Source organism: Ruditapes philippinarum, unplaced genomic scaffold (assembly GCF_026571515.1).
Source record: "Ruditapes philippinarum isolate M1 unplaced genomic scaffold, ASM2657151v2 ctg5530_1_1_1_1, whole genome shotgun sequence".
NCBI lineage: Eukaryota > Metazoa > Mollusca > Bivalvia > Venerida > Veneridae > Ruditapes > Ruditapes philippinarum.
The window spans coordinates 19926-36106 of record NW_026862297.1 but is presented as its reverse complement, the minus strand read 5'-3'; the positions used below and the strand labels follow the sequence as shown (position 1 = coordinate 36106).

The window sequence follows — 16181 nt, the reverse complement described above, 5'->3', positions numbered from 1 at the left end:
AGATTATACAATAAGCACTATCTTACAATTTTACTGAAGTATAAAGTCATCTATCATATTTGAACAAACTTATAAAGTTATACATTTTTCATTTAATGGGGAATATAAGCTAAGAGACAAAGTTTATTACTCGCTTTCTGTGTGAAATAACGCCAAAAATGAATTAATATGTACAAACATTTACTTCACAAGAATGTCAAACAGCTTTTTAAAATGTAAATCTAATTTACATCTTAAAACAGTTATTCAGTTTAATAGTCTGTATTATCATTTGATAATAATTCTCATTTATTTCATAAAATAGCTACAAACGCCTTTTTATGGTCATTAAGTATTAATAAATGAATATCACTTATGTATTAACAAAATGATTAAATGCTTAAAGGGACTCCACTGAGGTTTTTTGACATGATGGGACTGAAAATATTTTTTCCAGATAAATGTACCATTTGATGTAGGTGTAGACCACAAATCTTTGTGCAAACTTTCAGATCATTCGCGCACTTCGTTTTTCCATAATAATTATTCAAATTGTAAAAAAATGACCCAAAATGAAAAGCGTTTAAACGCTTTTCTCTCAAATTAAGGCTAAGAAAAGCATAAAACTACGATTTTCGATTTATTTTAAAGTATATTTCTTAACTATCTTTGCAAATATTTATGTTTAAAGCGCCCAGTTCATTTATGTAAAAAATTATTCTAATGTTATGTTTTTAGGCTTTTAAACCTCAGTGGAGTCCCTGTAAACACAGTACAGTTATAAAGTATTTGGATGATGAAAATTGGAAATACAATTGTTTAACAACAAAACATAGTATGATATTTATAAAAAAACAACATGTACAGAAAATAAAGTAGACTAAATATTTACATGTTTAGTGAGACGTAGCTATGAAAATTACATTCCTTTTAACAAATCATTTTTTGTAATAAATGAAGGAAGTCACATACCTGGAATTATCCAATAAACAATTTATCCAAATTTTACAGTTTGAACAAAAGTTTATTGAAGTAAGAATTCATCTGAACCTAATAAATGATTCCTTGTCTTTTATTAGCCACAGACTTCTAAGGCGACATATTGCATTATAAAAGATCTAACTCTAGGACATTACTTATTTATAACCATTTTTCTTTTTGAAACTGTGAAAAATTCATTGAAAGATTTCGTTTAAACCAACAGCAAAACTGTTTTAGCTTGGGGTTGGATAACAGCTGAAAAAGTTTTAAAAAAGAGTTCCAGGATATGTTGTTGTACGTAAGTAGGTTTTGACATCTAGAGTATTTAAAAGCTTTATTTCAATAACAATCTATTTAAACACCAATATTCAAATCCCAAGTATGTGTTTTTGATATGAAAAGTTTGGAAGAAAACAAAGTTACGGTATGTGAAAAAAAAATACTTTCAAATAATTCATTAAACACTATTTCTAGTATGATATTTGTAAATATAAAATACAAAAGAATGTGCATGCAAATATGGGGCATAACATCTTGAACTGATTGAATTAATTTCATTTATTAAGAGTATTATCAGTAATAGTATCAATTACTTACATACAATATAAATCATAAAAATGTAAGCTAAATTTTAAACTATGAAAAATCTAAATTTACATGGATGCATAGAATATGAACAATGTAAAAATTGTGATCATGAAAGGGACTCCACTGAGGTTTATGGACATGGCAGGACTGGAAATAATCTTTCGAGATTAATATTCGATTTGATGCATGTCTTGACGACTAACTTTTGAATTTGTTAACTTCAGATCATTTACTCAATTCGTTTTTTTCAGGGTCTTAAAAAAGACCGAATACCAAACGCTGCAATACCTTTCACTCAACTCGAGCTATGATTTTCACTTTATTTCCGTGTATATTTCTGTATTATCATTTACATATCTCTCTATTTAAGTGCCCTATGACCAATGTAAGAAATTGAAATTTTATGTTCTTAGGATCTTTGATTTCAGTGGAGTTCCTTTAATGCAAACATTCAGATATATAATAATTTATGACTGATCTGTTTAGCTATAAAGAAGAAGACAACTGGCACACATACAACCGTATTATAAAAGAACTAATAGAAAATACATGTTTTTGCATATCAACTGATGTTAACGATATATTTTGTATCTAAAACAAATAAAAAAAAAAAAAAAAAAAAAAAAAACAATAACAAGAACAAATGTAAAATTAACAAATTAATACACTTATTTTAACAATTAAGATTTAAATCTGCTTGAAGAATTATAAAAAGTCTCAAATTTGACTAACATGCATCATAGTCATGATAGTTGTTTCTTGAAATCAAGTCGCTCTTGGGGTGGGGGCGGGGGTTTGGTGTGCTTTATTTTAAAATGTGAAATTGTATTCAACTACACGAAGAAAAGGAAGAAAATCTTTATTTGTACAAAGGCCTTTTTACATCAACATTTTTTAAATATAACATTAAAATGTTTATCAGTGAACAATAAAAAAATTGTTTCTGTTTATGATAACCGAGAACATGCTAATTTTTGGGACGAAGCCTTAATTTGACGTCAATATGGGCGAGTCCATTTTGAAATAATCATGTTACAACGTAGGTTAACGGAAAATAATATAATTCTAATATCTTAACAATATAATTGACTTTTAGCAAAAAGTGAAAACGCCTCACGAGTTAGCATCGAATTAAACTAGACTGTTTACTATTATATTTAAAGTAAAACATGATTTTTTAAAATTTGGTGAGACAGAATAAAGCATGATTTATCCAGTTTTTTACACTTATTAAACTGGCTTTAATAAATTGTAAAATATAAGGTAATCATAATATTTTTTCTTGAACAGTTTTCCTACAGTTTGTTTGGAAAAGGAGACATTTTATTATAACTATAACATTTGAGGAAATTAATATTATCTTTCTGTAAATGAATATGAATAAAGCTGGTGAGTACAGTGAAAATGCATAGACTGTCCATGTTTGTGAAAAAATGTACATTGTAAAATGTCATATAATCTGTTCACTCTAAGTAAATTGTATGAAATGTTAGTTCATCGTAACGTGATGATATGAATAATCTGGAATTATTTTTGTCAAACACCATTTTATCAACATCCCGTATATAAATCTGGTCCATCTCTTTTTTGTCTACACATATTTCTGTGAGTACCGTCATGTCAGTGTTCACCTGTAAAATCCTGAAGTCCTCACCCTGTCTCCCAAATACGAATACACTGTCCTCAGTAGCAGCACACATAGACAGACGTAGAAATCCTTCCTTTCTTAAATATTTCAATTGCTTAAGTCTGGAATCCTCACATATGATACAATTATCGGCATAATTAGAATACAAAGTACTGATATACTTTTGTAATGAACATGGTAAAATATTCTCGGCAGCAATTCCAATGAGTTCAACTCTTCTCTTTATATTTAGATTTGTATCTAGAATTATTAATGATGCCCCATAAGTAAAACAGTAAATCTTATTCTTGAAGAAGGACATATTTGTGCACTCAAACCCCACATCTATAGATTTGATGAATCGAAGACTTCCACTTGATATTCTATACAATCTTAATTCTCTTTTCACAGACATCACCACATCCCCAGTATTAGTACAGCAGATATGTTTTGTAGTATCCGTGTCTTCTTTTATATCAGTATTGTAGTAACATTGGTATTCAAAGTCTGAACTGATATGAATAATAACAGTTTTATATATCTGAGATGTATCGATGGAATCATCTTCATCATCATCAACTGATGATACTATTATGTTGGCTAAATAGAGAAACGACCCATCTGGATGTTGACACCATTTTGACGTCCCGTAAAGTGTCACATTTTCAGGAGTTTCAATTATATGCCTTTGGATCTTCTTTACTCTGTTATAGGATGATGTGTTCGGACTGAAATATAATAGTAATACAAGTACATGTATAAAACAGTATTATTGACAAATGTTGTCATATGTTGTCATTATTTATTACTAATGCAAAACATGTTAATCTCCTGGAATTACATCATCACGAAAGTGCTTATTTACTAAAATAAAATATTAATGTGTATGTTTTAGACCCTTCAGAAAAGATGATACAGGTATGTGTGTGTGTAGGTATACTTGAATAATTATAATTAAGGGCAAAGATTTCCAGTGGTACGTTTAATTATCTGTACTTCAAGTTGAAACAGCATTATTACACCCTAATAGAACTAGGCAAGATTAAATTAACCTATTTAAGACCGAGGGCCTCGCATTAAAGTCACACTTCACTTAGCCTACAAACATTTGAAGAGTAATAATCCGTGACTATCTTTCTTGGAAGCGCATAACGATGCGCACAAAAAAACTACCGAAAACGTCTTTAAGGTATGAGCCCCCTAATGATTATAACCTTAATATTCATCACGCTCATTGTCATCGAAATTGATTTTACTACGTAAATCTTCATCGAAACCGTGAATATAATCGCTTCCGTAATCATCATTCCTGTCATTATTATCATCATTAAAAACTTATCATTATCACATTCATCATCACAATCAGCATTATTTAAAAAAAATCAACCGCATCATAATCATAACCATTACAATCATCATCAGCATAAATCATTATTTCTTCTATTAATTACACCAAGATCATAATTATCATGTCTTTCATCGTCAAAATCATAAATTCCATTTTAAATTTTATGGATATGTTTTATTATCGTATCAAAATCAGCTTGGTTTGATCAATGTCAACAGCATCATCATTATTTTATGGTAAATGATATGAAGTCCGATGTCTTTTTTCCATTGTATTTCAATATAAAGAGCAGGGATGGATATTGTTGCTTCATTCATCTCTTGGATATTTTTACATTTATTTGTTTTTTTACTATAACACTGATAAACATTTAATAAATTCATGTAACTTGATAAAACTGTATACCTCTAGATGACCAGAAATATTTCAAGAAAATCGAAATACAGGAAAATGGGCCTTTTACCATTTTGTGGCCATTTTTGGTTATTTATTTGAATCATAATTTGTTTGTTGTTTCACTTTACAATATTTTACTTTAAATATATCTTCAAAATATTGAAGTAGATAAACATGAATCTTGAGGCATAATGCTTTAATTATAATGCCATAACGAGCCTTCTTTGTGTTTTTACAAGAAAGACATACATTGATTGGAAGTAAAAGGTGCTTGTTATCGCAAGTCAGGGTACATATTGAACTGTAAAGACCCGAAAGTTAGAAAAGTGATTTTATCAATTGTGTTGAATTTAATAAATATGATTATAGATACACTTTCGAATCTGTTTTATTTGGAAACCAGCAAGTTCCGAGCAATGAGCTCAAAATACAATGGCTTGTCCCTGTTGGTATGAACCAACACAGCTACCGGATATATAACCACCAAGCAATTCTGCAAATTACATCAGAAATAATACTTTAAAGCATCTCGAATTCATAATGATGGTGTTGTAATGATGGCACTTATGAGGATGGCACCGATGATTGTGTTGATGATTTACTTGTGATAATATTGATGGATGATATATAATGATGTTCTATTGAAGATGACGATATAAAGATGCTGTACTGTTTATGATGATGAAGATGATGATCTAACAATGGTGTAACGATGATAATTTTATGAAGAAGAAGAAAAAAAGAAAAACAAGCATATATCGACGAAGAAGAAAAAAAGTGATGATGAAAATGCCGATGACTATGACGATGACAGTAATAATGATGATTTCTGAAAGCTTAATTCGCTGCAATTCTAGTATGATGTCGACTGTAAAAATGCACTCCTGAGAGCTAGATTCGTTCACAACCATATGCGGTGAAGAGATAATCTACAAACAACACCAATATTTGTGTGTATTTGAGTTTATTTATACGCGCCACCGGTTGCCCATATGTGTGAGTCCTCCAGAAGAGTATTAGCCTTCTAGACACCAATATACATAATGACCCTTCATTAATATATGCTACATAAGTAAATAATAACAAATAAAACACAATATTCAGAGAGCTATGACTTTTTCAATTTGGTCAGCTGGAGAAAACAATTTGCTAAAAGCTCGTTTCAGCTTGATTTAGTCAAAAACTATGGAATCTATCAAGCTGACAAGTTCGCAAAATGTAGCGAATAAATGTTAATCTCTAGTGGTTAAAGTGTTTATCACATAGTCCTGCTGCTTGTCCTACTCTGTAAAGTTTGCTTTTGTGGTAAACTTCCTTATTCCAGTTACCTATATAACATATAGATTCATCGTGGCAGATTTGTGTGTCATATTAGTTTTCGCCTCGCAACCCCGCCAAGCGAAAATTCGAGAATGAACTAATTAAAATGGCCAGGGAGCGGAGTGAAAACACGATTATCAACGGGGTGGCGATAAAACATCCCCCGCGGGGGCGCGGAGCGAGATTTTAAGAGATAAAACGTAGGGGACGCGGAGCGAGTACATGCTAATTTGACCTTCATTTACTCAAACACACTGTGAAATGAGAAAAGTTTAAAATGATGCTATACATACAATTTGTATCTTTATTAAATGTCCTATGACAAAAATTAACTTTATATTGCGACTGTTTTCATCGAAGACGACTGCAGATGTTCAAAATAATTGCGGCATACTGTTTTACGATTTTAACGAAGTAATGATTTTTCAAATGACTAAAAAATGAGAAAAGAATGCCATTAACACCAAACATAACAATTTCTTTTCATGCAAGCTTACGAATATCATTGTATATTAAACGGAATTATTTATGAATTAATTTATCTGAGAAATAAAGTAGAGATTTAATGATTAGGAATCTCAATACAAGTGTTTTAAACATTTAGAAAAAAGCACTTACACGAAAATCAGTGAAATATTTCTTCTTAAGTTTATTAACTTTTAAAAAGTCGGTGTTATATCTGATTATTATACATTTCGGTCCGACGGATGTTCTTGCACCCAATTTTGCAATTCCTCAACACTTTTATTTCGGACTTATCGAATTCAAAAGGTCATAGTTCTTGGAACAGTTTTATTGTCCTATGTGCATTGTTTAATAGAGATCCCATGTATCGCAATGAACGTACTTTCTAGAACATTACATATTCAACTCGCTATAATTAAGAAGATTATGTCTACTCAGTTTTAAACCTGATCCTTTAGATATGTCCTTTCTTTATGCTTCTGTCATTATTTATACAAACAGCTAACATTTGAAAGTCATCTTAAGCTTCAAACCCCTATTTAAGTTAAATATAGAAATCTAAGTAAAAGTATATGCATATTCTTAAATCTCTTGTATGTTTATGGCTTTTTGTTGTTTCGGTGTAAAAATAAAATATATTTTACCTGGGACAAAAATAACCTTATTTGCCCCAGATTGAAAATAAAAATAGGTCATCATTATAAAAATTCTGCTTGTTACAAAAATATCAATTACCCTAAAACAAACACAGACCATTAAATATCACCTGGAATAGAACAAACCGAACAAAAGAGGACTTACCTTATTCCAGCATACACTACAGAATTACAATCTGAAATAATATATAAGATCGTAATTTCTGCCTTTATGCAAACAAGAATAAAATCAATTTGAATACATTTATATGTAGATATCTAAATCCAGCAAACGTTAATATTACCAAATTTAAGAATCAATATTGAAACAAATATTCGGAAAATTTAAAACAATGATTCATAAATATACTGCTAAATAGTATAACATTTCATACGAACCTGTCGATGACTCTTTCTTGATTTTAACAGAACAACCTTTCGGTAATTCAATGACAGTTTCCAGCATTGGATGCTTCGAATCGTGAACGCATGAACTCAACCGGTCTGTTAGACATGTGATGATCACGTTTAATTTGCCATCTTTGACTGCCGAGTAGAGCATATCAAATTTCCGCAACCACTTTTGAATGACGGACATTTCGAACATGTACTTTCCTCCAAGATCTTCGATGATCACAACACAGGTAACACCGAATCTAATACAACTGAGATCATCCGGTTCTGTTAGTATGAGATAATGACCATCTTGATATGACGACAGTAGGGAGAGAGCAAGCGTCGTTTTTCCACTGCCACGTGGACCGGAAATGACGATTACCTTCCTTGAACGGAATGCTTCCAATGCGTTTTCCAGTAAGTGTTCATCTGCCATCTTTGCTCTATGATGTTTATTGTAGGCAATTGATTGAACTGCAAGAAAGAAAAACGAACATTCGTCTTAGATGACCATAGTTAACAGTTTTTATCGATGTCTGACCACAATATTTCAAACATAATTTGAAGTATCCATATTTGTGTACAACAATATTGATGCTATGATAATTAGTTATATATGCTTGCTAAGTCTTTTCACTAGTAATTAAAAATCTGAATTATGCCTACCAAGTAAGTTTTTGTAGTGTGGATCTGCTTCAACCTGTGCCATACAGCTTTCATCTAAAATAAGAAATAAATAATATCTTACCATTTACCTTAATCAATAGCTTGTTCTTATCCTACACCAAACGTACATTTTAAATTTTAGGATTATGACCATGTATTCTAAAGGATTATGTCAAATATCTAGATCTAGATGTTTATAAAAGGAAATAATACACATAACAAATAGCTGACTTACTACAAATAAGTAAAATATTTTGTCATAAGTAAGTAGTCAGATACAGAAGCCTTTAAAACATGGTTATATTTGTAATAAATGAAATGAATTATCGTAACTAAATGCGTGTACCTTTAATAAGGTCCACAGGTGAGTCTTCAGTGGTTGGTTTGTAGACAACGATTGGTTGTTCCATCATCTCATGACTGAAATGTCGTTTCCATTCTTCTAAACTTGATTGGTCCATTATTATGACAACATCTAGCACATCGTCATTGTCGCTAGAGGTAGTTGTCTCTACAATGTTATCCGCAATTGAACGAAAGTCTTTTGCCTTCTGTAAATCAAATGTACCTTCGCCAAATGGGTGAAGGAACACAACTAACTCGGCATCTTCATTACCGATGTGACGCCAGTCAGTGGGACTTGAACATAGGATGCTTCCTCCCGCTTCATATTCATGGCTCTCAATAGCAGAGAGTGCCGCTTGTAGATATAGGCCTTTGCCGTATCCTGACACGACTACTAGGTGATTTTCTTCGATTTCTTTAATGATTCTCGTAGTTTCTGGCGGAGGTGTAAAGTCACTGTCAAGTTTCTTCGTTAGCAGAGACACAAAGTTTTCTATTTGAAAACATAAATTCAGTTACACAAAAATGTTATTGCATAATGCATAAATAATAACAATCAAATAAACATTGTTTCAAACACTTATATAACACTTATATAAAATTTTATGAAGAGGGTATAAATTCTTAAATAACAAGTATCAATATTTACTGTCATACATTGTCTCTATGCTTATAATGTTGGTTTCAACGACCACTAAATCATAATGGCATTAACATTTTGACAAAAACTTTAAAATTCTTAAGAAGGCTTACCTCTCATATTTTCAAGTATATGATCAACAGTTTTGAAACGTTTCGTAATTTTACCTCCGGCTCGTGTTCGCTTGACAGTGGTTTTCTTCAATGTGTTCACGGTTTTGCCTGTATCTTTTTTTATTTCGTCTATCTGATCCTCAAGGTGTTCTATCTTTGTTTCTAATTTTACGATTTTGCTCATGTACCATGACCTTAGCACATCTCCTAGATCTGTTAATATAGAACTTTCTACCTCTTTAATATCTTGTTCAATCTTGTCTGCATAAGATTTGCCCTTAATGGATAATGTAAGTTTACAATGTTCACATTTAATTTGTTGTATATAGTCTTAAATTCTTGTTCAGTTATTTTACACGTACCTGCGATATGTTGGAGATCATTTCTGATTGTCCTGATATTTTCGATACACATAAGATCATTTTGGGTTAAGTTAAAAATGTTTTTCAACAGAGCAGTTAATAATGTCACATCCCACGCGGTGATATCTGTTTGACCTTGACCTGCAGGTGGGAACAACAAATAAAATTGATCCTTTCGTAGAACACATTTTGGCTTTTGGGTAAGTTTATTGATATCCTTTCTCCTGAACGCTAAATAAGCATCTAATGTAGTGTATGGTGTTTGGAGATTAGGGTCTGCGGCTGCCTGTTTTAGAAATAACTCCCGCAGAGGTTGAGGACATATGTTAACCAAAATGGTAACTAGCCGATAATATTTATCCGTCATTTCGTCCTGAAACATAAAAAATACTAATCAACCAAGGAAGAATTTGGCTGCAAAAGTAGAGATGTAAACCTTACACAATGCTTTAAGCTTGGACATATAAAAATGTGAACAGAAACAGTACAATATTAGTAATATTAAAAGCGCATTTTCTGTTGTACATAGGCTATTTCCAAAATGAATAGAAAACATCCATAATTATTTTATTGATCTCTTCGAGAATGATGTAACAGGAATAACTGCCAATATAGAAAAATATTTTTAAAAAAGTTGATTTCTTTCTTCATAATGATACCCGTTGTATCAACATCCTAAAGATCTTTTTCTTAAACATGATTTGCCCTGTCATTTTTGGTCATTTTTTGGTCCCCTTTGAAACCATAGAGCTAACTCCTTAGCGACATGACTACCTCTTTCACTACAGAGCTGTCTTCAACATAAAAATATCCTATATTTTGTTTATTAACCAATGTTTTAATCTGATTTCAATCTTAATTTAATTCTAGATCTTATATCTACTTAAAACGTATTTGTTTTTTTTATATCTGAAATGCTGTTTACATGAAAATGGGAGGATAAATAGTCCGTTTAATGATGAAACGGTCCATTTCAACCTGGAAAACGCCATTACAACTACATTTTAAACACAAGTATAACACTTTACGTTTTCTTGAAACTTTAATCAAATCTACATGGCAAAGACTTCTCCGAATTTCGATATTTGGTGTAGACTTTACAAAATATATAAAAAATGAAAACACTTGACACTTGATTTTAGCGGCATGCACTAGCTCGGAAGGAACTAAAGAGCGATTAACCGTATACCTCTAAAAGAGGTAGCTCTATTATTTACCAGGCGTGAAATTGTTCTCCTGCAAGTGATTAATGAGCTGTTTGAATATAAGTCTTCCAAGAATGTATGCTTCATATTTGGAGAGAGTAGTCAGAAAGGTTACATAAAGTAACAGAAGGTCCTCAACAAGCTTCTTTAAGAATGATATTACTGATTCTATCAGCCCCATGCTTTGTCATGTACAATTAAACTTATAAAATACATAGACTCAGAAGTATACTACAACATAATATTCCTTATATATATATATACCTTTTTGTTTTAAGTAAAAATTAATTTTAATAAACTATACTTCTATTAGTAATTTCTGAAAAGGAAATGTAGCTGTCAAGTAATAATTTCATGACAATCGGAGGATTACGTTATTTTTGCAAAACCGGCCACACCTTTAATAATTTTGGTTCCCATTTCCAAATGCTAAGTTATATACAGCTGAGATCGGAACCAACGTCAAAAATAGTTCGGCATTTCCATATCTGGTACCGTATTTTCTATTCGTTGAAGTGTATTTGCACTTAAATATTTGCGTGCATTTTAGGATATAAAATGATTAGAATTATATGGAACTAATATCGCATACTTTAGCCTTAGAATTTCAAAAATCCACATTAAGTCTTACTTATTATGTTACCATTAAGCCAATAAGATAGACCTTAACAACACATTATGCCTCCGAATGAATGATTTTTTTAATTTTATAAAAAGAAACAAATGAGTAAAATTATGTTGTAATTATGGATTAAGAACATGTGAAATGCTTATAACCTGAAGAAATAACCATTGAATAAGAAATTAATTGTGAAAAATGTAGCAAAATATAAACACAGTGGTATTTTGACTACCATACAAAGTATACAATAAAATTTTATTGTGTTAAGATTTAATTTGTATAAATATGCTACATTGCACTAGAAACCGTTTCAGTCTAAGTGCGAGCCGTGCCGCTGTTGACTAAAGGAATGTTATACATCAAATGTGGGCACCCGTTCCACAACATTTTCTTCACAGATACAACATGATAATAAAAACATGATATCTTGTTGCAGTTGCCGAAACAGTCGGAGATACAGAGTATTAAAACAAAATAAAACACACAGAAGTGAACATGTTACCTTCCCTTTTATGTTCGATATCATATATAAATTTCAATGACGTTTAGTTTTACATATAAGCAACGAACGATGATATTAAACGCACAATTTTATTCATGCGATAACAACAACAACAACAACAACATTTATTCAGCATAAAGCAATATCTAACATCACTTCTAGCCTACATATTAACATCTGTAGTAGTTACACATGAAATATAAACACTACCATAAGACAAGAGAAAAGTCACAAATAAACAAGAACAGTAATTTAAGAGAGAAACTGTTTTGTTTAGTCAGAATTGGAATAAATTATTAAGTACAAAATGTAAAAAAGGAAAAATAAAATATATGAAATAATTTTTTTTTTCAAGAAAAACTAGATGAAAGCTGATAATTAGTTATTCAAGTTCTTTTCGAAGTTTATTTGCAAAGTATAAGTATTTCGAGAGATTTGCTATTTCTTTTTTATTTTTTGTCATCATCAAATGATAAAACGATTGTAGAAGAGTCTAGTCCAAATCAAATGTGCTCATATTTGTTTCCTAAACCGATACAATGATAATTATTTCATTATGTAAATCTTAAACCGTTTCAGTGTGACAATCATTAATTAAGATTCACTTTTGATCAATTATTATTATTTGTGCAACGTTTAACTAAGTTATAAGAGTAATAGTAATTAACTGATAAATAATAATGTACTTATAATTATGTACTTACACTTAAGTAGCTGAGTGTCTTTTTGCGCCGTGTTATCCGCTTAGAAGCGCGCTGTAAATGTAATTGGTCTTCTATTGAAACTACGCATTATAAGTTAATTAGCGGAACAAATGTGCCAATTATAGTAACAATGGGGTATTACCACTGCCAAATTTAGCGCAAATATCGGGTTTTCCGTGTGATCTATTTTTGTTACCGTTAAATAAAATATTTAAAAAAACTATAGTAGAAATGTAATGGATATTTCATAACAAATAAGAATAAAACTACCATATTATATATAGAGGCTATTCAAGTTTTTTCTATAAATACATGCTTTATTTTCATTGATTGGTATGAAAATAAAAATTTCACTCGTGGCGGTAGTCAAATCATATATTTATAGAAAAAAATCTTGAATGTTCTGTTTATTTTATCTCTTTTTTCATTGCAATTTGAAGGACTTTCGCTTAAATTGTGTGCACTGGCAAAATTTAAAAGAAAGTCCATCAAACACCAGTGAAAATACGGAAAATATGTATCACTTTAAAGAAAAATAACATTTTACATTGAAATTACGGAAAATGAAAATACGCATTTAATTTCATCGATATTTCTCAATATTTAATTAATTACTACATTATAAGTATATTTATTTACAAGATTTGCCTAACCTTACGTGTATCTATTTACACTTAAAATGCGATTATCCAGACATCAGAAATGAATTAAAAAATAATATCATGAGGTAAATTCAACTATAACTTTTTTAAATACACGTTAAACAGTTAATATACAAAAAAAACAAATCTTCAAAGCGAGTTCTTTGACACAATTTATATTACATTCAACGCTATGTGACACCGGTGTGTGTGTGTGCGTGCGTGAGAGTGCGTGTAGTTTAATTACCCTCACCACCGGGAAAAACTATTTTGGCGCGAATATACTTCATTTATAACAGGAACATCAATGTGGAGCTAACATATACTCAATTTATAGATATATCAGTACATTTATCTATGTTTGTTCCATAATTGCAATGTTTCTGTGTGTTTGCAGTGTGACATGGGAATAAGAGGGGAAATGTCCCATACTAAGTAAATAAATAAGTATCATATACTTTCTATGTCTTAAATCTTACAACATACTTTGCTTATTAAAATTGACAGATGCACATTATAATATACGGTCGATGTTCTTAATAACAGAACTTTTAAAACAGAAACATGTTTTAGATAAATGCATATCATTTAATGTCGGTCTACTTAAGAAGCATGTCAGGAAGGTTTCCCATTTTCACTGTGGTCTATATTTATAATAAGTAAAATACCCTTAACTCCAAAACTACTAATGTTTTATAAAATAAAGCGAAAGAGGACAAACTCTGATAATTTGTCTTATGGTTAAATAAATAAACTATGTACTCAGATATGTGTACATTGTAATTTATATTAGCTTACGATCCCAAATGTAGCTAATAATTATATGTAACCCGTAATAAGATGAGATAATCTTTTTAAACTTATTTAAAAATATCTCAGTTTTCAAGCCGTTCTTCCTAGATTACCGAGTAAGCTATGTTTTTGTAGGTTTGAATACACATTGCAGGTATCTTACTAAAATTAGGGAAAAATTTCGGGGGGGGGGGGGGGTAGGAATATGTATAATATGGAGCATTATGGATATAATGCAGCCTGAAACCTCCAAATTGTGAAGATAACCTCAAGACAAGATTAATGTTGAATACATTAAAGCTATGATATTTGAAAATGGCAGATCAACTCATATGGATAATAAAATTTATAACACAACAATTGAACTTGTTATTTTTTTTTCATAATCTAGGCGTGCATTTATTCAGAAATGTTAGTATTTGTAATACAAAATAAAGTACGCAGAATTAGTACGCAGTCATCATACAAACATTATAAGACTGATTAACACGTATCAGCTTGTTAATACCAAAACAATGCGTGATTGTTAATTACATTTGTACAAGACAATGACGATAAAGTTTAATATCACTTAATACTTTTATCATAATAATTATTCAAGTATAAAAGACTCCCAATTACCAGTTTGTTTTATATATAATTATAACACCGTAGTGACTTTAAAAAGAATGGTAACAATGCAATCACAGTTTGATAAAAATGTTTGAATTTACTCACTAAAGTAATTGCCAAGAATGTTCTAATTGTAATGGTTTCCATATAAATAATTTCAGTAAGTCCGTTTTACATTTATACTTTTCTTCTTCGCTTCTCTAAACAAGAAATAAAAGCTTAGTTATCAATGTGTTTATATATTGGATATTACTGAATTGCATACGTACATGTAAGTATACTTTTACCAATTAGCTTCAGACATTTTATAATATTTATGAATTTTAATTTATCACAACAGGATCCATTACGTGAATAAAATCATGTTTAGAAAATTGATATAGAAAACGTACACAATCTTGATAACCTAAGAAACCTTTTAAATAATATATGAGGGTTGTTCAAAAAGTAGTAGGACTGCAGGTCTTCTTCATGCTTACTTACAGAGACAATGTGTACATTAATATAATAAGTATTGCAATTTGTTCTATGTTACTCGTATGCGGTAAGAATATCACCGGAAAATGACCGCTTATAAGTTTTTTCTATCATTTAAATTTATACATATTCATCAAAATTTTTCAGTACAACGTCGCAATGCATCTGTTTAAAACAATAATAACTCCTTGTAATGATTATTTATGTAAGCATATTTATTAACAGACATTTTAAGGTTTAATCAAGAACCTTCACGATATTCTTTGAAATATATGACTGTTTAAGTATAACGAATATTGTAGTTATTATCAAACGCATTCCCCTCTGGTATCAATATTCATAATTGACCGACCAAGTTTACGTTAAGTAACGTTGAAGAAGAAAAAAATATAATATTTATATTAAACATCACTATCGATTATACGTTTGGGATTTTAATACATATAATGTTTATTGGAGTTATAATAATTATAAAGTAAAAATATCTATGTTTTCATTATAAGTGATAATTGTTTCTTTTAAATCATAATTCTGATATCATTTTATCATGTTTTCATTATTTCAACTAATACAAAATTGATGTTTAATTTGCTTAATTTCTACGACACAAAAACTCACTGGCAAGCACGAGAAAAGTCTAAATAAATTTTTAAAAAGGCATTTGATTTGACGGTAATGCTTCGAGACGTTTTAATCATGTACAGAATATTTAGTTGTTATATATGTGTTGAAGATGATTTACTATATACAAGTCTGAATAAAGAA

General features: G+C 30.3%; 1 protein-coding gene across 1 annotated transcript; it reads right to left on the bottom strand.

Annotated features, from left to right (window-relative positions):
- Positions 1–2392: 2392 nt before the first annotated feature.
- Positions 2393–13007, bottom strand: LOC132718587 (uncharacterized). The gene is made up of 7 exons (XM_060702303.1): positions 12895–13007; positions 9500–10234; positions 8748–9239; positions 8402–8455; positions 7739–8209; positions 7506–7536; positions 2393–3903 (listed from the first exon to the last, which is right to left on the bottom strand). Exons 2-7 carry the CDS (start codon positions 9681–9683, stop codon positions 3012–3014), a joined length of 2124 nt encoding a protein of 707 aa, XP_060558286.1. The 5' UTR covers positions 9684–10234; positions 12895–13007; the 3' UTR covers positions 2393–3011.
- Between the last annotated feature and the right edge of the window lie 3174 nt (positions 13008–16181).

Excerpts from the sequence above, each read along its gene's own strand:
- LOC132718587 (XM_060702303.1), bottom strand. The coding sequence starts at position 9,683 with ATGAGCAAAATCGTAAAATTAGAAACAAAGATAGAACACCTTGAGGAT. Across the intron at positions 9,240-9,499 it reads TATACTTGAAAATATGAGAG|AAAACTTTGTGTCTCTGCTA; the intron begins GTAAGCCTTCTT and ends GTTTTCAAATAG. Across the intron at positions 7,537-7,738 it reads CAAGAAAGAGTCATCGACAG|ATTGTAATTCTGTAGTGTAT; the intron begins GTTCGTATGAAA and ends ATATTATTTCAG.